The 21,581-nt window shown below is 46.4% G+C and overlaps 1 protein-coding gene across 3 annotated transcripts in view; it reads left to right on the top strand.

Moving 5' to 3' along the window:
• Nucleotides 1–21,581, top strand: part of NFATC3 (nuclear factor of activated T cells 3) — a 130,910-nt gene that overhangs the window by 13,650 nt on the left and 95,679 nt on the right. For 2 of the 3 annotated variants that reach the window (XM_040409386.1, XM_040409387.1), the window contains exon 2: nucleotides 14,177–14,224. The exons of the other annotated variant lie outside the window; for it this stretch is intronic. In XM_040409386.1, coding sequence (XP_040265320.1) covers nucleotides 14,218–14,224 — 7 coding nt within the window. In that variant the 5' untranslated portion in view covers nucleotides 14,177–14,217. The remainder of the gene's footprint in view (nucleotides 1–14,176; nucleotides 14,225–21,581) is intronic. 3 annotated transcript variants of the gene reach the window in all.

Raw genomic sequence — 21,581 nt, 5'->3', positions numbered from 1 at the left:
TAAACTTTGCTGGTACTGTACGAATATCTGCGTTAAAAAACCAAATGTAATCCACAACCTTTGGGCAACTGCACACGCTGCGGAGTACGCTTGGAAAAATACCAGCGTAATACTGTACTAGCAAAGTGAATGAGATTTGACAAATCTCATATACACTTTTTTTTTTTCATTCTTTTGACCCACCGAGCGGATTTAGGCTACTTTCACACTAGCGTTCTGCTGTCCGCTCGTGAGCTCCGTTTGAAGGGGCTCACGAGCGGAGCAGAACGCTTCCGTCCAGCCCTGATGCAGTCTGAATGGATGCGGATCCGCTCAGACTGCATCAGTCTGGCGGCGTTCAGCCTCCGCTCCGCTCGCCTCCGCACGGCCAGGCGGACAGCTGAACGCTGCTTGCAGCGTTCGGGTGTCCGCCTGGCCGTGCGGAGGCGTGCGGATCCGTCCAGACTTACAATGTAAGTCAATGGGAACGGATCCGCTTGAAGATGACACCATATGGCTCAATCTTCAAGCGGATCCGTCCCCCATTGACTTTACATTGAAAGTCTGAACGGATCCGCTCAGGCTACTTTCGCACTTAGAAATTTTTCTAAGTTATTAATGCAGACGGATCCGTACTGAACGGAGCCTCCGTCTGCATTAATATGATCGGATCCGTTCAGAACGGATCCGATCAAGCGCAAGTGTGAAAGTAGCCTTAGAAGCAGTATGTCAATTGTTAGTACGATTCCACACCTTTTGTAGACTGGACATAGACTTCAATGGGGTTGTTAACAAGCAGAAAATCTTACTCTTTCTTACTATCACTGTAAGTAATCAGGCTTCTGAGGGTACTTTGACCGCATGCTGCGGTATTTTCTCCGGCCAAAACTCCGGAACATTTGCCGGAATGTCGGATTCGACATTAATTTCCATTGAAATGTATTAATGCCGGATCCGGTAACAAGTGTTTCGGAAAACTGGACCTTTAAAAATGTGAAAAAAATACTGGATCGGTTTTTGCGGATGACACCAGTGAGACGGATCCAGGGTTTCAATGCATTTGTCAGCCGGCTCCGCATCCAGATCCTGAAACAAATATATCCGTTTGCATACGGATTTCCGGATTCGGCAGGCAGTACTGGCGATGGAACTGCCTGCCGGAATCTAACAACGCAAGTGTGAAAGTACCCTTAGATAGAAGATTTTTATTGGAATACAATTTCTGAAATTCCTGACATTTTCCAAATTTCTGTAAGTAAATATACTTTGCACTGTACTCTTGATAACTGGAAAACATTTATACGCTTAATAATTGTAAGAAATGTATGAATTTGTCTGCAGAAAAAGTTAATGAAGCTCTATATGAGTGTCCTGGAGATGCAGAGAACAATGCGCAAGTCTAAATGGGAATAAAAGAAGCATATAAGAAGTGTAGCTGCTATATTCACTGCTGCCATGAAAGGGTTGTGCAGCAATAAGTACCTTTTCACAGGATCCTGCAGCCTGCCTCTGCTATGGAAAGAATCATACTTGTCTACTCTCTGCCGCGCTGGTCTTACATGCCGGCTCCTCTGTGCATGACCAGAGCAGAGGGAAGCAGGGAAGTATGAATCTTCCCATAGCAGAGGCAGGCTCCTGGGAAAAGGTATTTAATCCTTGGCAACCCCTTTTAATGCTCTTTTGGTCCTGTCTAGCAGTTCTGAGATGATTGCAGGCATGACTAGTAGTGAAGTTCCTCCTCCTTTTGTCTTCACTACTGAGCTTGTGGTGCATGGTTTCAGTCTTTGGAGCAGTCCAAAGATACCTAGTATAAAGGAGAGGAGAGGTGAGAACTGATGATCTATCACCACTAAAACACCCTGTTTATCACTGTTTATAGTTATAAGGACAGGGGAGAACACAGGAGAGGTGAGAACTGATTATCATCATTAAAACACCCTGCTTATCACTGGTTATAGTATAAGGAGAGGTGAGAACTGATTATCTATCATCACTGGAAAACCCAACTTTCAATGGTGGAGAGGGCTGTGTAAAATCATGAAAAGTCACCATTTTTTATTCAAAAATGGCGTTCATCAAAAACATTTTTTTTGCAGCAGCAGCAAACAAAGGAACAAATTTAAGTGCTAAATTCCCCCTACATGTGTTATTGCAGCTGGTAATATTGATTCAGCAAATGGCATTTATCATGTAGACCAAGTTAAAGGTTATCCTGGAAAAGATAATGATGACTTATCCTCTGGATAGGTCATCATTACCACATCAGTGGAGGTCCAAGTCCCGGCATCACCGCTAATCCGCTGTTTCAGGGAGCCGCTGTGCACACAGCTTTCCAAGGACAGCGCCGTAGATTGTATAGTGGTAGTGCTTGGTATTGCAGCTCAATCCGATTGACTTGAATTGGGCTGAGCTGCACTTAGGCCATGTGACCAATGTACAGTAATGTCACTGAACTAGAAAGAGGCTGCGGCGCTGTATCGTGATTGTCCATATTGCCTCCTTTGCTGGCTTTATTCATTTTTAATTGCATTATGCACTGCTCGTTTCCAGGGGTTACAACCACCCTGCAATCCAGCAGCAGTGGTCGTGCTTGCACACTAGAGGGAAAGCCGCCGCCTTCACTAGTGGCTGGGCCCATGGGAGTGTGTGTAGGCTTGCGCTTTTTCCTATCGTGTGCAAGCACGGCCACTGCTAATGGATTGCAGGGTGGACGTAACTATGGAAACTAGCAGTGTATAATGTGATGGGAAAAATGAATCCATCCAGCAAAGGAAGGAATATGGATAATAACAATACATTAGTAAGTGCCTTGTATTATCTTCATCTACATGATGAATGCTATTTACTGAAGTGAGAGAAACCCTTTGAGGCTTTCTTGGACTGCCATTGTTCTTTGGATGTAATTTATATTGTGTTCACTTCGCAATAAAACTTGCGTTACCTTTATGCAGCGGGTCAGGATTGTGTCGATACCAAATTTATATAGCTTTTGTTTGTGTGTGTTTTGTTTTTTGTTTTTTTTTTTTACTTTAAAAAAAACTTACAATTTTTCTGTACACGTGTTTTTTTTGATATGTTCAATATATATATATTTTTATTTTTTTGTGAGTCGAGGGACTGCGTTCAATGCACGTGATAAGTAGCATAACAATTTTAATATTTCTGCAGTTTCCGACGTATTAATAACAATTCTATTTCGTGTTTTTTTTTTATATGATAAATGGGAAATGTTTTTTTTTTTTTTTTTTTTTATATATTTAAAAAAAAGTTTATTCAGCTGAGAGAGCCAATTCTGCCGCTTCTTTTATTCCATTTTATACGGTGATTTTATGTTCGACGGTCTTCTATATCCACGAGTGACGCATTCCATTAAGGAAACCCTGCAGTTAGAAATTTCGAAATTAAAAATTATCGTGAACCAAATAATGACTACTAAAAATGTATGAGCGTAAAAATAGCAGATCCCTCTGGCAGCAAAGGATTAAAGGAAGATCTCATGAAGAAACATTTCCTAAAGTTTTTTTTGTATCTTAAGGCAAGTAAGGAACTGTCAAAGGGGGAACATAGTAAGGTGGTAGAGCGGATCTTTTGTTCTTGCCTTAGAAGCAGGATTGATGTTCAGTGAGTCAAACCTGCTGGTATGTGAGGATTCCATAGACCTGTTATTACAGGCAGAAGATAAGAATTTGAGCTTCATGTTTTATCACGTATACCTAGTCTTCTGCACCATTTTTCTACCATATGTTACTTTTTTATGTTTTCCTTACTGCATTAGAATTGCTTATGCAGTTTAGCTTAAATTTTACAGTATTTTATTTTTTTATTTTTGTTTTTTTGCAGCAATTTTGAATGGTTTGGCCCTTTTTTTTTTATATAGGAGTCTTTCCACCCGTTCGTGAAATGCAGTGGATTTGCCGTGGCAGATCTGCAGTGTTGAATGGGGGAGATTTACCCAAACGTTTTTCACGGTCAGGAACAGAAATGCTCCTGGCTATGTTTCTACGTCCTGTGTAGTTTACAGGAGTGGTTATTACACATGGGGCCTGAGAAATCATTGCCGCCAGGAAGAAGTATAAAGCTCAGGAGCGCTCAGTCTGTCTTTGCCGTGGCACTGTCGTCTTGCGCGCGCTCTGTGGTCAGGAAGTCTGTAATGTCTGCCTGCTCTGTGTCAGTTTCTGCCGGCAGCAATGGAAGTCGGTAGGAGAGTCCTCTTCTTATGACGGCACAGGTATGGTGGAAAGACAAAGATGCATTTGGTTTTGCCCTGCTTGTCTGTGGGAAAAAAATGTGCGGTACATATTGTCTAAAGTCCATGCTTCTCATTCGCAGTCTGGTCAGTAATTTTTATATTGCTTTAGTTTTATTAGTTACTCCCTTAAAGGGGTTGTCCGGGTTCAAAGCTGAACCTGGACATAACCCCTCCTTCACCCATTCAGCCCCTATGAATGGAGCATCCGAGCATTTCATGCCTCGCTGCCCCCCCTTGCCCTTCGCTGTATCGCGCAGGACAAGGGCTGTTTTGTTTGCATTTTTACACTGCTAGGTGGAGGCTTCCGTCTAGCAGTGATTCCTGTGATGTCACCGGCTCTGATGGGCGGGCTTTAGCACTGCCCTAGGATGTTTTACAGGGTAGGGCAGCGCTAAACACCGCCCATTAGTGCCGGGGACGTCAGCATGCTCACTGCTAGGTGGAAACCTCTAGCCTAGCATGCCCATCAGAAGCCCGTTACGTCACCCGATCTGAAAAAAAAAAAAACTTGCTCTGTGCTGTATAGGAAGCATTGGAGCATAAAATGCTCCACTCATAGGGGCTGAATGGGTGAAGGAGGGGGTATGTCCGGGTTCAGCTCCGAACCCAGACAACCCCTATAAAGAGGTTCTCTCACTTCAGCAAATGACACCTTTTCTACATGATAAATAATACAAGGCACTTACTAATGTATTGTTATTACCCATATTGCTTCTTTTGCTGGCTGGATTCGTGTTTCCATCACTTTATATACTGCTCGTTTCAACCACCCTGCAATCCATCCGCGGTGGCCATGGTTGCACACTATAGGAAAACGTGAAGGCCTCCCTGGTGCCTTGGACCGCGGGAGTGCCTATAGTTCAGCACAGCCACTGCTGTCGGATTGCAGGGTGCTCGTAACCATGGAAACTAGCAGTGCATAATGTGATGGAAACAGCAATCAAGAGGCAATATGGACAATCACAATACATTAGTAAGTGCCTTGTATTAGCATTGATCATGTAGAGAAAGTTATTTGCTGAAGTTTTCTCAACCCCACAGGCACGGGTAAAGCCTTGCAGAACTGGCACGGGTAAAGCCTTGCAGAACTGGCACGGGTAAAGCCTTGCAGAACGAACTTAACTAAATGTACGGTATTGATTTTGATCTTTGGGCCAGTTCACACGACTGATTTTAAAAAGCACGCTTGAAAAATCAGCCTGGAATAAGTGTTTTATTATTTATTTTTTTTCCAGCGTGAAAAAAAACTCACCATTTTAGTGTGGTTTTTGACGCGGATCCACCTTCAAAAAATGCACGTGTTCAGCGCCTTGGTAGGATTATGTTGCTTCTTTTTTACAGACATTTTTATTTATTTTTTACACTTCCAATAAATAGGAGGCATTTATAGGCATTTGACACAAAAAACGCACAAAAATCATGTGAACTGGCCCTTTCACTTAGTGATCCATTGCTTCACTCTGCATTCACATGGCCATGTTCGATCTGTGAAATGCGTTGTGTGGCGGCCATATTCCCCAGACCGACCACAGCTCATGTGAACCAAACTCGCTGCTTCATGATGATCTGTGATGCTGTGGGTTCTAGCCTAAATTGAGGTCTACTGTCCTGTACTCTCAGAATCATTTCAGTGGCGGACTATAGACCCTCGGCTGGGCCCCACAGCATTATAGAGCACTGTGATGCAGTGAGTGCAGCACACATAAGCCAGGTTCGGTCTGGGAAATATGTCCGCCACACGGACCACATTTCACAGACTGCACGCGGCCATGTAAATGCAGACTAATTCCTGTACAAATCATCGGGCCCAGGCCTTCCTATGCACCCTTGTGCTTCCTGCTTCTTCTGCAAACCACTGCCTCTCCATCTTGTTTGACACAGGCAAGAAGACTATATGGGAACCTGTCCTATGTCATTATTAACCTGTCACCTGTACTATGCGGCCCCCACTGAGAAGTGACACACTCACGGATTTGAGCGGTCTGTCACTTCTGAGCTGGCAGTCCTTATATATACTGACGTGCCAAATCCCTGCAGCCCAGAGGTAGGAGTCCGATAAAGCTCACTGCACACACCCTGCCCGCCTTCAGACTATGATTGATAGGTTTCATACCTATCAATCATAGTCCGGAGGCGAGGACTGTGGGCTTCATCGGACTCCTGTATCTCTGCGGTGCGGGGTTCGCCGTGTCGGTACTATAAATGTGCTCAATGCCAGCGTAGTACCGGTGACGGGTTCCCATCAGCTTTTTAAATTCTGGTATTATGTTCCTGCATAGAAACAGAAATGCCAGAATTGCCGGATTCGCATATGCTGGATCAGAGGCCACAATAACGCCTGTACAAGCGTCAGACGCGTGTTCAGGTGATTTTACTACTTTAAAAAAAATCTAAGGTGTATCAATAGGCCTTAGACTTTCCCTGCCTTTCTTCAGCGCAGTGAGCGATGTGAACGGCGCGGGAAGCGCAGCGTTGCTGCCTGTGCCTGAAATGAGCAATAACAAAGCTCCTTACATCAAGGAGCACGGTTATTGGTCAGTTTGAGCGGGCAGCCGGACCATTCGGCACACTGCTCTGAAGTGAGGAGGAGGAGGAGTCCTACAGCGGCGTGAGATTCTCACCGGGTGGCGCCTGGCGGGGTATGCGGTCTTGGGCTGTGGGTCACTTCCTCCATGTGCTCACGTATTATATATGAATTGGCTAAAAATACTCCTTTAAAAAATGGTGTAAAGAGTATTTTTACTCTTCCAGAATAAATGCAGTGCGACCTCTGTGCTGGATACTACCATCGCCCGACAGATCTATTCACTATAATGGGGTCTGTCGGGTCTCCAACATGAATACTGACATTTTGCCAGGAAAATACCGCAGCAGTATGGTACGAAAAGCTAGACAACTTTTTCTGTATAGCATCTACCATTTGTGGCGCCTGAAGATGGCCGTACACATTAGATTGCCGACAAGTTTTCTGTTCAGCCACGTCATGTGTATGGGGTGTGCTGACTTTCCTCGGATGGCAGAGGTCAGGGCAATGATTGATCTGCCTGTTGGGTTTCAACATGTTCTCGGCAGAGATAACGTACTGCCAGAGGTGTCGGACATGTGATGACCACCCTCTCCACATTCAGAAGACGTGTGTGTTTTTATGGGGTAAAGGTGGGGAGGAATAACTGTCGGCCAAACAGACATATGTATTAAAGTGTATGGACAGCTTAAAGGGGGTTTGCAGACCCTTGAATTTGAAGACCAAAAGGCTCAGTTTGAAGTAAAATAACCTGAATACCCTGCGGGTTCCTCGCCAGTCATCGGCTAGCTCTTATAATTCAGGATTTATTTGTATTTGTCAGAAGTGTAAGATGTCCAGAAACCCATGGCAGAGAGGGGGTTAAAGACGAGGCGCAATAACACCTCTACAGGCGACCCATGTGTATGCCATGAATCCACTTTGGGCAGGTGGTGCTGTCCCCTCCGGAGTTGAAATAAATGCTTTAGAAGAGGTGCTCAGAAGCTCTTCTTAGGCACTTATTATAACCCTCTTACTGGGCTGCGGGCGCCTCCAAATGATGTCAGACAGGTGTCTGGCACCCACTGAACTATCTGCCTGTCACCTCATGCTGGGGGCTGCATTTTTGGTTCGTATTACGGCCTAGTCACAGGTTTGATGGCCTGGCCCAACTCCAGGTCTAATTCCTGTGATGCTGCCTGTCTGGGTCATTAGACCCGCGGTCGGGCCAGGGCTTGTAGCCGTATTACAGAATCCAGTATGCGCCCGCCTTATGCCCCTCTGAATAAGGTTTTTCTCTTATCTGAGTAGCTTTACTTTTATAAGTTTTAAATCCCTTGTCATCACACTCCGTAATCAGGTGACTAAAATAGTCGCAAACTGTGTCGGACTGGGGTGCCTGGGGCCCACCAGTAAAATTCATTCTGGTAGCCCCCCCTCGTACAACTACTTGCAGATACTGTCTGGGCACACAGCGGCAAGACCCTAAAGATGATTGATTATGGGGGTCCCTGCAGCAAGTACTGGCTAGCCTGCCTCAAGTCACCTCGGCCCCCTTGATGCATCTATACTAATAAACTGGGTAGTTTGTTAAATAATCTTCCCCAATTTTTTATTTTTTTTTCATATGAACATAAACTGGTTAAGATCGGTATGCAGGGGATTCAATCTACCATGCCACTTGTGCAGGGGATGGGGGACTAGGTGCCCACCTTGCTCAGGGGCCCACACTGCTCAGGGGCCCACACTTGTTCTTCTGTGGGCCAGTCGGAAAGCGCCGGTCTTGATCAATCTTCCCCCATCGTTTCCTGTAAATGTGGCAGGCAGCCCGCAGTATAGTGTAATCTATGCTGCTGGTCAGTCCCCAATGTAATTTAAAGGACATTTCCAGGATTCATATATTGATGAGCTATCCTCAGGATAGCTCATCAAGATCTGATCGGTGGAGGTCCGACTCTTAGCACCCCTGCTGATCAGCTGTTTGAAGGGGCAGCGGGTGTGCCATGAGTCAGACCCCACCGGTCAGATATTGACCTATCCTAACGATAGGCCATTAATATCAAGTGTTTATGGTTTTCTGGATATCATTTTTTGAAGTCACTCTATGTATTCTACTTCCGATCCTGGCTCTTTAACTTCCTTTTTGTTTGGACTTTTTCTGTCGGAGCCTCACACATTGCACTTAGCCGATGCAGTGCATTTCTGTGGGCATCTTTAGGTAGGCCTTTCAAGAGAACAATAGAGGGGTCATATTATTATTATTCTATTATAATGAGGATTACTTTACAGATAACCTCTTCCCCTCTCAGCAGCAGTAAAGTGACAGTGCATTACCTGTCCATGTAGGAGGTCTTCTCATTTCTGTTGGCTGCTACAGAAGGGCAATATTTTGTATTTCATTTTCAATGGGACTGCCGAAAGGGGGGGGAGTTTTCTTCTATGAATATTCAGTTTTAAAAAATACCCTTTTCCGGAGTGTCCTTTTTAAGTTAGTGGACAGCCACTTTAAACCAACCATTGAATGGACCTAAACCGCGAACAGACATGCGACATTTCACTGTACTCAGAAAGGTCATGTCTTGGCGCAGTTGGGAGGCGGAAACCACGCGTCTGCCACTGGAATACGCGGGAACATACGCTAACTGGTATGCCATATGGTACAGTATTATAACTTTCAGAGTTTATATTATCATTTTAGTTACAGAGTAAAATCTGCCTTGTTGACATATTGTGTAGCGACGTGTTTTATTGGATTAATATTATTGAGCTGTTGCTTATTGACCTTTGTACACATTATCAGTTAACTGAGCAGTTTTGATTTGTTAACGTGAAGGTAGTTATGTATACACTTTGTCCCCTTTCCCTATCTCAAAGACCTTATTGTATTTGAACACAGTTTGCACAATTCAAGTAGTTCAAGCAAATGTAAGACATTTTGTGATCTATCTTATTAGAGAAAAATGCCTCTTTCCATTCACCACCACTTTTGCTCTACCCCTCTTGAACTGATCATTCGCCCACAATTCACATCTAAAAATCTGTCTTGAGAGGTGAGATTATGAGCTAACTAAGAGATCAGCTTACATGCTTCCCATAGAAGTCTATGGAGGGGGGTGGGGAGAAGTGAGCTGCTGGAGGGAGACAGAGGCACGTACATATAGGGAGACTTCAGAAAGCTTTGGTAAGTTTCTCTCACCCCAGTGCTGAGTTCACAGGTAAATAGTTTCTGTGTAGTGTCTTCCATGCTGCTGCTTCTGAGGTGGATAAGAGCAATATCTCCTCTTCTGTATGTGTGCAGTGTGTGGGAGACGACGTGCCAGCTCCTCCGTCCCATTCACTTGAATGGTACAGAGCAAATTGTAGTTACACTCCGTCCATTGAAGTGAATGGGACGGCTGAGCAGGTAACCAGTGAAGAGAACACAGCACTGCGCTCATCAAACGGCTGATCGGCGAGGCCGATCCACGGAGTTAGACTGATTGGAAAACCCCTTAATGAGCAGGCATGTTTGTCACTTAAAGGGGTTCTCAGGGCTTTTAATATTGATGACCTATTCTCAGAATAGGTCATCAATATCAGATCGTTGGGGGTCCAAAACCCGGCACCCCACCATCAGCTGTATGAAGAGAAGGCGTACGCGTGTGTGGTCTCCTGTCTCTACGGCAAGCAGGAGGAGAGACGTGCCTTTGCATGCCTTCTCTTCACACAGCTGATCGGCGGGGTGCTGGGTGTCGGACCCCCGCTGATCTAATATGACCAAGGATTTCTATACTTTCATCGTTGCCTTCCAAGACCCCTAACGTTTTGACATAACGTATTTTTTTTTTGTCAAGTTGTGTTTTTGAATGGCTTTATTTTTGGACACATCATTTATTCATAATCTTTTGTTAATTTTTGTTGTGGACGGGAATAGAAAAAAGTACATGTTAACTTAATTCTAGGTTGTCTTCTCCTTTTGCATTGATAGACCATCCTCGGGATAGGCCTCAGTAGGGGTCTGGCTACCCACACCCCCACCCCCGCCGATCATGATGACGGAACTACCACAACTCCGTCTACTGTGTAGTGGACAGAGCTGGTTACTGCAGCTCTGAGGTTACAAGCTACGTCCACATGCTGTGTAAGGGCAATGCTATTCCTGAACAACTGGTGGACATGTGAGGCGTCGGACCCCTGACAATCAAACACTGGTGGCCTTTCCTGAGGACAGGCGTCAATAGAAAAGGACTGGACACCCCCTTTAAAGAGGACCTTCCACCTCTCCTGAATTGCCTGCTTTAACCACTACTTGCATTCCCAGTTATCATTCTGGTACATCTTTTCTTATAACTCTATATTGTGCCAGTCCTCTGTTATTCCTGCTAGACGTTTCTCTAGTGACTTATAGATGTCACACTCTTATTTTAGTATGAAGCATTGTCAACAAGCCCAAAGTGTGTGCCAGCGTGCATGCAGAAAATAGCAATGGGTGTGCCTTATATTTACATCAGCAACCTGTGACTCTCCAGCTGTTGGGAGACATCAAGTGCCCGCTTGACATGAAAGCTGTGGGACTGGTCTGCCATGCTGGAAGTTTTAATTTCACAACAGCTGGAGTGCAGGCTGAAACTTTAAAATAAATATATAGGAAAAGGAAAAAATTGGCAGCACCGAAAAATAGAATATGAAAACTGGACAGGTGCTATGTCCTGGGGCATAAGCTGATAGCCCAATATATATATGGAAAGATGGACAGCACTCCAAGATAATAAAATATCCAAAAAATGTATTCCCCCATGTGGAACAAAATAGCAGCAGCGACGTTTCGGCTAATCCATAGAGCCTTCCTCAAGCCTTGAGGAAGGCTCTATGGATGAGCCGAAACGTCGCTGCTGCTATTTTGTTCCACATGGGTGAATACATTATTTATTTATTTTTTTTAATTACGGGGGCAGTTTGGTGACGGAGCCCTCTTCCTCTGAGAAACACAGATGCCTCGGTTGATATTTTTTCCTACATCAGATTTGCATCTGTTGGCATATACACTATAACTACATTTCGGTGACTTGATCATTTGTCGGCCAGATTGTGAAATAGCTTTTCTTATTTTCTGTTGTCTAATTTTTGGTAGACCTTAGGCTAGTTTCACACCAGCGTTAGAGACACCTGGCAGGCTGTTCCAGCAGAGAACAGGTTGCCGTAGTTCTCTGAATCCAGCATAGCCGAGAACATGCCTATAATGAGGACCGGCAGAGATCCGGCCACTTCAAGACCTATGTGCCAGGATTCAGCCAGACAAAAGCTGCATATGCTTTTTTTTCTTTTCTTTTTTTATTTGGCAGTTTTTTTTTCTTCATATCGGCAGTACTATACCATTTAAAAATTTAAATTCAAAATATTGTTTTTCTGTAGCAGTCAGCACAGAGAGATACAACTCCTAAACGGATAAGGCTACTTTCACGATCGCGTTGTCATGGACGGATCCGTTCAGGTAATATAACCGTCTGCATCCATTCAGAACGGATCCGTTTGTATTATCTGTAATTTAGCCAATCCGTCTTGAACACCATTGAATGTCAATGGGGGACGGATCCGTTTTCTATCGTGTCAGATTGTGTCATAAAAAACAGATCAGTTTGGCTCAGTTTCATCAGACGGACACCAAAACGGAATGGAAACTGAACGGAGGCAAACTGATGCCTTCTGAGCGGATCCTTTTCCATTCAGAATGCATTAGGGCAAAACTGATCCGTTTTGGACCGCTTGTGAGAGCCCTGAACGGATCTCCGAAATGGAAAGCCAAAACGCGAGTGTGAAAGTAGCCTAAGTAATCTATTATTTAGTTTACTGCTGTTGCGAGGGAAAGATGTTATCTGTTGTTAAAATATTAGATTAGTAGGATTAGGATACCAGTATGACAGCTCTATTGTTCTCTTTAGGCCTAGATAAAGATGCCCACAGAAGAGCACTGCTCTCACCAGTGTAATGCTCTAATTGAGTCCCTCATCCTATTTCCCTCTCTGGTCGGAGTGATAATGTCAAGTGATGCGATCTGCTGTGATAATGGTCCAAACAAAGAGGAAGTTAAAGAGCCAAGACAGGAAGTAGGAGACATGTAGTGACTCCAAAAAATTACATCTAGAAAATCATCCACCTGCTTTTTGTAAAAAATAAATAAATATATATATACAATATTTACATATAGGCTGTTTTAATATGTGAGAAAATTGTTTGACGGAAGTGTCCATTTGAAGGGTTTTTTGGGGACCCAGCAGGTCCTGCAAACCCATTTTAATTACACATATGACTACTGTAGGATATGCTTACACTTCCAAAGCTTCTTGGATTGTACTTCCGGGAACCCAATCGCATAACGCTACCCTTCTGAAAATCCAGCTTCTGCTGCCGTCAGGTACTTCACTGGGTTTCTGGCTGGGGTTAGGGTCCATTCACACGTCCGTGTGTGTTTTGCGGATCTGCAAAACGCTGACATCGGCGATATGCGTTCCGCGGACCGCACATCGCCGGCACTTAGTAGAAAATGCCTATTTTTGTCCGCAATTATGGACAAGAATAGGACTTGTTCTATTTTTTTCGGGAATGGAATTGCGGACCCGGAAGTGCGGATCCACAATTCCGTATCCGGGCAGCACATCGTGCTGCCCCATAGAAATGAATGGGTCCTCAATTCCGTTCTGCAAAATGCGGAACGGAATTGCGCACGTGTGAATGGACCCTCATGGACAAGATGTCACTTTCGCTGTGGACATGGCCAGAACTATTCCTCTCCCTGGTGCATATGCAAACGCCTGAATCTACCTTTTCTGCGCATGTTTGAGGGGGGAGGTCTGTTCTGACCACATCCACGGTGGAGGGGAAGAGAAGGGGGACCACAGTTTCCTCCACAAGTGAAACAGCAGGGGGCACTACAAGGGAGCAGAATATAATGTATAGCAGAATGACCCGGCTTTGCACATGTATATTTAATCTAAGTCATGTAATGTTTTGTGTGTGTGTGGTTAAGATATCCAGAGTTCTCCCCATAACGGTGACCTCCAGGGGGCCCCACCCCCATAACGGTGACCTCCAGGGGGCCCCACCCCCATAACGGTGACCTCCACGGGGCCCCATCCCCATAACGGTGACCTCCACGGGGCCCCACCCCCATAACGGTGACCTCCACGGCGTGAATAAAAAAAGTATTGGGTAAAATTGTGTTTGTCAAGATTGAAGCACCTGCGAGTTTTTATTGGCCAATAAGGGTCATGTGACCGTGTGTATGTCAGGATATGAGTGAAGGACCTATGAGCTTCTATTGGCTAATACGGGTCATGTGATGGTGCCATATTTGTATTTTTTTGTGAATATCTCAAGAACAGTACATCCTAGAGAGCCGTTTGATTTGGTTGTGCGGTTGCTTTTGGGCTCTCATTAAAAAAAAAATAATCTATTTTGCATTCCTGCAGTTTTGACGAATTTATGAAGACATGTCTGTGTAGACCTAGGCATGTGTGGTAGGTATGAATTATTTATTTTATGTGTTGGGCACTCTTATGTGTTGGGGGTCTGCCCGGGTTGTATGTGTTGCCAAATTGGAATTTGCATGCAATATCTGCTTCAAATAACCAATGCAAAGTTGCATGAAGGCTGTTGTGGTAATTGTATTCTTATATACTTGTGCTATTGCTTAGTGAAAAAGGTGTCTTGTGTCTATCGCAGCATCTTTGAGCACTGGCTAGCTGTACACGTGTGGCGTATATCTAATCCTTGGGGGGGGGGTTAAAGCCTCTGAATGATTGTCCTAATCACAATGGTTATTTCATGCTTTATTTATTCTCCAAACCTTCTTCATTACAGGTCTGTGATGGGTCTTCTGTCATTATCATTTTTTATGGTATTCTTGGGGCAGGATTGTTCACTTTTTGGGGTCTTTATATGTGTGTATCAGTGCTCCAGACTAAAAAATATATCAAGCAGCCATTGGCTCCTAACCTGAAAAATTTAGTCGCCAAATTTAAAATGCATATAATTATGGTATAATTTAAAAAAGCAAAACTCTTACCTTGTGTAGTTGCCCGTTTGTCTCTCCTTTTTGATTCGTTCTTCTAACCCCATCAATCTTGAGGCTCTTGAGGGGTTGTGCACTCATGTCTATGACCTCGGACTAGCCAGATTCACATTGCTTATCATGCTTCTTTGATCCCTAGGTGCTGGGCCTTGGCTCATTCGCTTCCAGGCCTCCGCTGCTTGCCTTGGGTTTCTCCATGAAAACTTTTATCTTGATGCCGCTGCAGCCAATCACTGGCCACAGTGGAGATCTGCTCCCCGTGCATCATATGACTATTTAACATAACGTAAAGGAAGCAGTGATCAGTTATTGGCTGTAACAGCGTCAAACAGGATGTTTTCATGAAGGGAGGCTGGGGAGAAAAGGAGCCAGGACCCAGCACTGGGATCGGGGGAAGTCTGATCACCAACTAAGGTCCTGCCAGTCTCAGAAATTAGTGTATACAAACCCTTTAAGCAGTTAATTTTTTTTTTTAAGGGGGTTTCAAACCAATGTTCTTCTATATGTGACACAGAATGGGTTAAAATAAACTATCCCCACTGCACTCCTTAAAAGGCAAATCACTTGAAAGGCGCCACTGCAACCAGTGACCACATCAGCAGGCATCAGCGCTTTCCATACATCCCCCCCCCCCTCTACACAGCCAACTCCCTGTGCATCGCCCCCTCTACACAGACCGCTCTCCGTGCATCGCCCCCTCTACACAGACCGCTCTCCGTGCATCGCCCCCTCTACACAGACCGCTCTCCGTGCATCGCCCCCTCTACACAGACCGCTCTCCGTGCATCGCCCCCTCTACACAGACCGCTCTCCGTGCATCGCCCCCTCTACACAGACCGCTCTCCGTGCATCGCCCCCTCTACACAGACCGCTCTCCGTGCATCCCCCCCCCCTCTACACAGACCGCTCTCCGTGCATCCCCCCCCCCCTCTACACAGACCGCTCTCCGTGCATCCCCCCCCCTCTACACAGACCGCTCTCCGTGCTCCCCCCCCTCTACACAGACCGCTCTCCGTGCATCCCCCCCCTCTACACAGACCGCTCTCCGTGCACCCCCCCCCTCTACACAGACCGCTCTCCGTGCATCCCCCCCCTCTACACAGACCGCTCTCCGTGCATCCCCCCCCTCTACACAGACCGCTCTCCGTGCATCCCCCCCTCTACACAGACCGCTCTCCGTGCATCCCCCCCTCTACACAGACCGCTCTCCGTGCATCCCCCCCCCCCTCTACACAGACCGCTCTCCGTGCATCCCCCCCCTCTACACAGACCGCTCTCCGTGCATCCCCCCCCCTCTACACAGACCGCTCTCCGTGCATCCCCCCCCTCTACACAGACCGCTCTCCGTGCATCCCCCCCCTCTACACAGACCGCTCTCCGTGCATCCCCCCCCTCTACACAGACCGCTCTCTGTGCATCCCCCCCCCCTCTACACAGACCGCTCTCTGTGCATCCCCCCCCCCTCTACACAGACCGCTCTCCGTGCATCCCCCCCCTCTACACAGACCGCTCTCCGTGCATCCCCCCCCCCTCTACACAGACCGCTCTCCGTGCATCCCCCCCCTCTACACAGACCGCGGTTATAATACTGGGGTTGGGGGGGGGGGTGTGCACTGAGCCACCAATGACTATAATTAACACATTAATTTAAGTGTAGGCAGCGTGTGCCGGCAGCAGTATCACACACCCGGCACCCGCCCTCTATGACATGGCGCTGTGATCCCCGGCAATTAACCCTTCAGGTGCGGCACATACCGGCATGTCAGAGGGCGGGTGCCGGGTGTGTGATACTGCTGCCGGCACACGCTGCCTACACTTAAATACTGTTAATTATATTCATTGGTGGCGCAGTGGCCACAGTCCCTCCCCTCCTCCCTGCTATCAGTCCATTGGTGGCAGCGGTGCAGGGGGGAGGCACTGCCTCCTTCTCCCCTGTGCTGCTGAGGGATCATGGCGCGCTGACAGCAGCGCTTGCTATGTTCTCAAACTGATACAAGGCTGCGCACACGACGGTATACCTTTTGCGAAACTGTAAATTATTAGTGCTTTTCATGGGCCGTCGCCATTTAAAAAAAATAATAATTTAGTGCAGACCCGTTGAATTGGTCCATGGACTGCATTTTGCGTACATTTTCATATCTTTTTGTGGCAGAGACATAAGGATGAGGGACACACACAGATGAGACCAATTGGCGGGTGGATATAACTTATCGATTCTGTTATGTTTTCTGGATGCCGGTAATGGAACAAAACTGTTCGGCCGTTGTTTTTTGCACTTTTATTTTTTTTTATAAAATTATTTAGAAAATTCAAGCAATTACATTACAGGCCGAAAAACACAAAAACTTCCATTCTCCCCAGATTCTAGTCCATTTAGCCTCAGTATTTCTTTGCTTATGTAAGATATTTTCATATCTCTTAGGCTCCATTCACACGTCCGCAAGGTGTTTTGCGGATCCGCAAAACAAGGACACCGGCAATTTGCATTTTGCGGACCGCACATCGCCGGCACTAATAGAATATGCCTATTCTTGTCCGAAATTGTGGACAAGAATAGGACATGTTCTATTTTTTTCGGGAACGGAAGTGAGGGTCCGCAATTCCATATCTGGGCAGCACATTGTGCGGCCCCATAGAAATGAATGGGTCCACAATTCCATTCCGCAAAATGCGGAACGAAATTGCGGACGTGTGAATGGGGCCTAAGGCTACTTTCACACTCGTGTTTGGTGCGGATCCGTCAAGGATCTGCACAGACTGATCCGTTCAGATAATACAACCGCATGCATCCGTTCAGAACGGATCCGTTTGTATTATCTTTAACATAGCCAAGGCGGATCCGTCTTGAACACCGTTGAAAGTCAATGGAGGACGGATCCGTTTTCTATTGTGCAAGATTTTGTCACAGAAAACGGATCCGTCCCCATTGACTTACATTGTTTATCAGAATGGATCCGTTTGGCTGAGTTTCGTCAGACGGACACCAAAACGCTGCAAGCAGCCTCCAGAGCGGAATGGTGACTGAACGGAGGCAAACTGATGCATTCTGAGCGGATCCTTTTCCATTCAGAATGCATTAGGGCAAAACTGATCGGTTTTGGACCGCTTGTGAGAGCCCTGAACGGATCTCACAAACGTAAACCAAAACGCCAGTGTGAAAGTAGCCTGAATCATGTTAACAAGATTTAGCCATGTATTCATACTTGAACCAAGCCTGTACTATCAGGAGTCTCGCTAAGAACATTATTTTAATCAAAAGGGTTCTTTTATATTTGACCTCCCTCCTTGGAGAGATCACTCAATGCCCAACATTCCACCGTAAATGGAATCACAACTTTTAATTTATGTGTAATTTATGGCTATGTTTCCATAGCATCATCACGACGGCATACAAGGAGATTGACCCCTGACCTCTGTAGGGGCAGGAACAGAGAAAGGTTAAATACCCTCCTCCCACCACCAACACCAGTGTTTCCTGTCCCTACAGAGGACAGGGCAGAGAAAGGTCTCCCTGTATGCAGGGAGATGAAGCTAAGGAAATGGAACCTGTTTATTTTTTATTTTTCCGTTACCTTTGGGAAAACGCCGGCATCCAGCATGGCGTCCCCCTGCCCTCCCGCGGTCCAAGACTAACGCTGGGCAGGGGGTTCAGGGCCTATCTCGTCCTGGTTATTCCGGGGCCTGTTCCCTGGCGCAGACTCCCTCCTAGCCTACTTGGGCGATAGCTGGGTGCGCGCCGGCGCATGGAGCGCATGTTTATGACGTCACGGCCGGCGACCCGGAAGTGACGTCGCGGCGGCAGCGTGGAGCCCAGTTTAAAACCGAGGCATAAACGCTGGTTACCGCCCGTGTCAAAACGCTCCCAGGATCGGTCCCCACTGGTGCGGAACCCTTGCCTGCAGAGAGGACGATGTCGGCATCTGAGCGATCCCCCAGAGCTGAGCCACCGGCGCTGCTACCAACTGTGAGTCCCCTTCGGGGGTATTGTTTGTGCAGGTCAGGGAGTCTGTTGATCCCCCTCTCCTGCTGTAATAGGTGGAAGGGGGAAAAAAGAGAGAGATGAAGTTATTTCCAGGGGCAGCTAGCTCGCTTCTGCTGACCCCCTCTTGCTCTCTCTCTCTCTCCCTCTAGTGGTCATACCCTGATGCCCTGCCTTCTCCTCTCTTTTAGGCTAAAGAAGCCCCGAAAAAAATCAAAAAAACACTCAAATGTATCTCCTGCAATAGCAGACTTCCTGACTACTACCCTAAAAAGTTGTGCAAGTCTTGTATTTCTAATATTGTACGGGATGAAGCACCCTCCTTAAAAGAGGAATTGAGAACTATGATTCAGGAAGAGACCCGTTCATCCCTGGCCCACCTGTCCACTAATCCCCCCGACTTGCCGCAACCTAAGAGGAAGCGGGCTAGGTCTCCGTCCCCTCCGGACCTAGAAGTTATGGCGGATGAAAGTGCCCACTCCGTTAAGTCATGGGAAGAGGGGGAGAGAGTCTCTGATACAGACTCAGTGGATGACAGTCGTAGATATTACTTTTCTACAGAAGAAATGTCCGACCTATTAAAGGCAGTAAGGTCGACCATGGGCGTGGAGGAAGTGCAACGTACCCATTCAGTACAAGAAGTAATGTTTGGGGGCCTAAGGGTCAAGAAAACTCGTGTGTTCCCCATTAACGAGAGTATTAGGGATATGGTCCTTGATGAGTGGGCAGATCCAGAAAGACGTCTGGGAGTCCCGGCTGCGTTCAAAAATAGGTTGCTTTTTGATCCAGAGGAATCTAAAATTTTCAATGAAATTCCCAAGATCGATGTACAGGTGGCCAAAGTGAACAAGAAAACATCTCTCCCATTTGAAGATACCTCCCAACTTAAAGATTCAATGGATCGTAAAGCGAACAGTCTTCTCAGGAAATCCTGGGAGGCGTCCATGTTCAATATTAAAACCAATATTGCGGCTACCTCAGTCGCCCGATCCATGTATCTTTGGTTGGGAGAATTGGAAACTCATATTAAGGATAGAACATCTAGGGAACAAATTCTTAGTTCTCTCCCTCTTTTAAAATCCGCCACGGCCTTCCTGGCGGATGCCTCTGCCGAATCAGTCCGATTCTCCGCCAGAGACGCGGCACTTTCCAATGCAGCCAGAAGAGCCCTCTGGATGAAGTGCTGGTCGGGGGACAAGACGTCTAAATTGAAGCTCTGTTCCATACCCTTTTCTGGAGAATATGTGTTTGGCCCGGTGCTAGATAAGATTCTAGAGAAGGCCGCGGACAGAAAGAAGGGGTTTCCGGAAGATCGCCCCTCCAGACGCCGGTATCCTTTTCGCCCCTCCTCGGGTCAAGGAAAAAACTACAGGGGGAAAGGGAAGCAATGACGTCGGGGTGGGGGGAAGACTCTCAAGATTCCTGGGGTCATGGGAATCCATCTCCCAGAACCCCTGGATTTCCAAGGTAGTCGGGGCAGGCTACCAAATAGAGTGGTCTTCAAGACCCCCAAACAAATTTTCACTGACACGGTTCCAAATGAACCTTTGGCAAGGAGTCCAGAAACTTCACTTAATGAATGTAATCTCACCGGTCCCGCCTCCAGAAAGAGGCAGGGGTTTCTATTCTACCCTATTTCTAATCAGGAAGAAAGAAGGCACTTTTCGGACTATCATAAACCTGAAACCACTAAACAGATTCATCCGTTATCAAAAATTCAGGATGGAGACCCTAGCATCTACAATCCCTCTGCTAAGCAAAGACGTCTTCATGTGCACAATAGACCTACAAGACGCTTATTACCACATTCCCATTCACACCGACTCACAGAAGTTTCTCCGGTTTGCAATCCAGGATATATCAGGGAACGTCCATCACTACCAGTTCAGGGCCCTTCCCTTCGGGATTTCATCTGCGCCAAGAATATTTACCAAAGTAGTGGTAGAGATGGTCGCCTTTGCCCGAAGACAGGGACTTATGATAATCCCTTATTTGGACGATTTCCTTCTAGTCAGCGAAAGTCTCAGCCAAATCAGTTCGAACCTGAAGCTTTTTCTCTCCATCCTAGACGATCTGGGGTGGATCGTGAACAAAGGAAAGTCCGTCCTCACCCCCTCAAGGGAAGTTCGTTTCTTAGGGATGATCCTAGACTCCCGAAGGCAAGCGGTATTCCTACCTCGAGACAAAATATCAGTTCTCCAACAAAAGATCAGGTCCTTTCAAAAAAGAAGATCCTGCTCTATCAGAGAGGCGATGAGTCTGCTGGGCCTGCTAACATCCTGTATTCAGGCAGTTCCCTGGTGTCAAATACATTTCAGACCCCTACAGTCCTGGATCCTGAGTGTCTGGAACAGGTGCCAATCCTCTCTAGATCATCAAGTAAGTCCACCAACTCAGATTCTGCAGTCCCTAAATTGGTGGAAAGACCACGGAAACTTATCACGGGGAAATCCGTGGCAGAAGACTCCCCAGGTCCAGGTAATAACAGACGCAAGTCTGTCCGGCTGGGGTGCAAAGGTGGGGGATCGTATGTTCCAGGGCACTTGGCCAGATTCGATCAGATCCCAGTCATCGAACTTCAGGGAACTGAGAGCAGTCTGGGAGGTGTTAAAGGTAGCAGAGGAGATGTTGTGTCATCATCACATAAAAGTGCTGTCGGACAACACTACGGCCATTGCCTACCTTTCCCATCAAGGGGGAACGCGGTCCGTAACCCTACAAGCACTGTCAACAAAAATCTTTGCTTGGGCAGAACAGAATGTGGCCTCGATATCGGCAGTTCATCTAAAGGGAATACTAAATCAGGAAGCGGATTTTCTCAGTC

The sequence above is a fragment of the Bufo bufo genome, chromosome 10, assembly GCF_905171765.1.
Source record: "Bufo bufo chromosome 10, aBufBuf1.1, whole genome shotgun sequence".
Taxonomy (NCBI): domain Eukaryota; kingdom Metazoa; phylum Chordata; class Amphibia; order Anura; family Bufonidae; genus Bufo; species Bufo bufo.
This window is presented reverse-complemented; position numbering and strand designations above follow the sequence as displayed.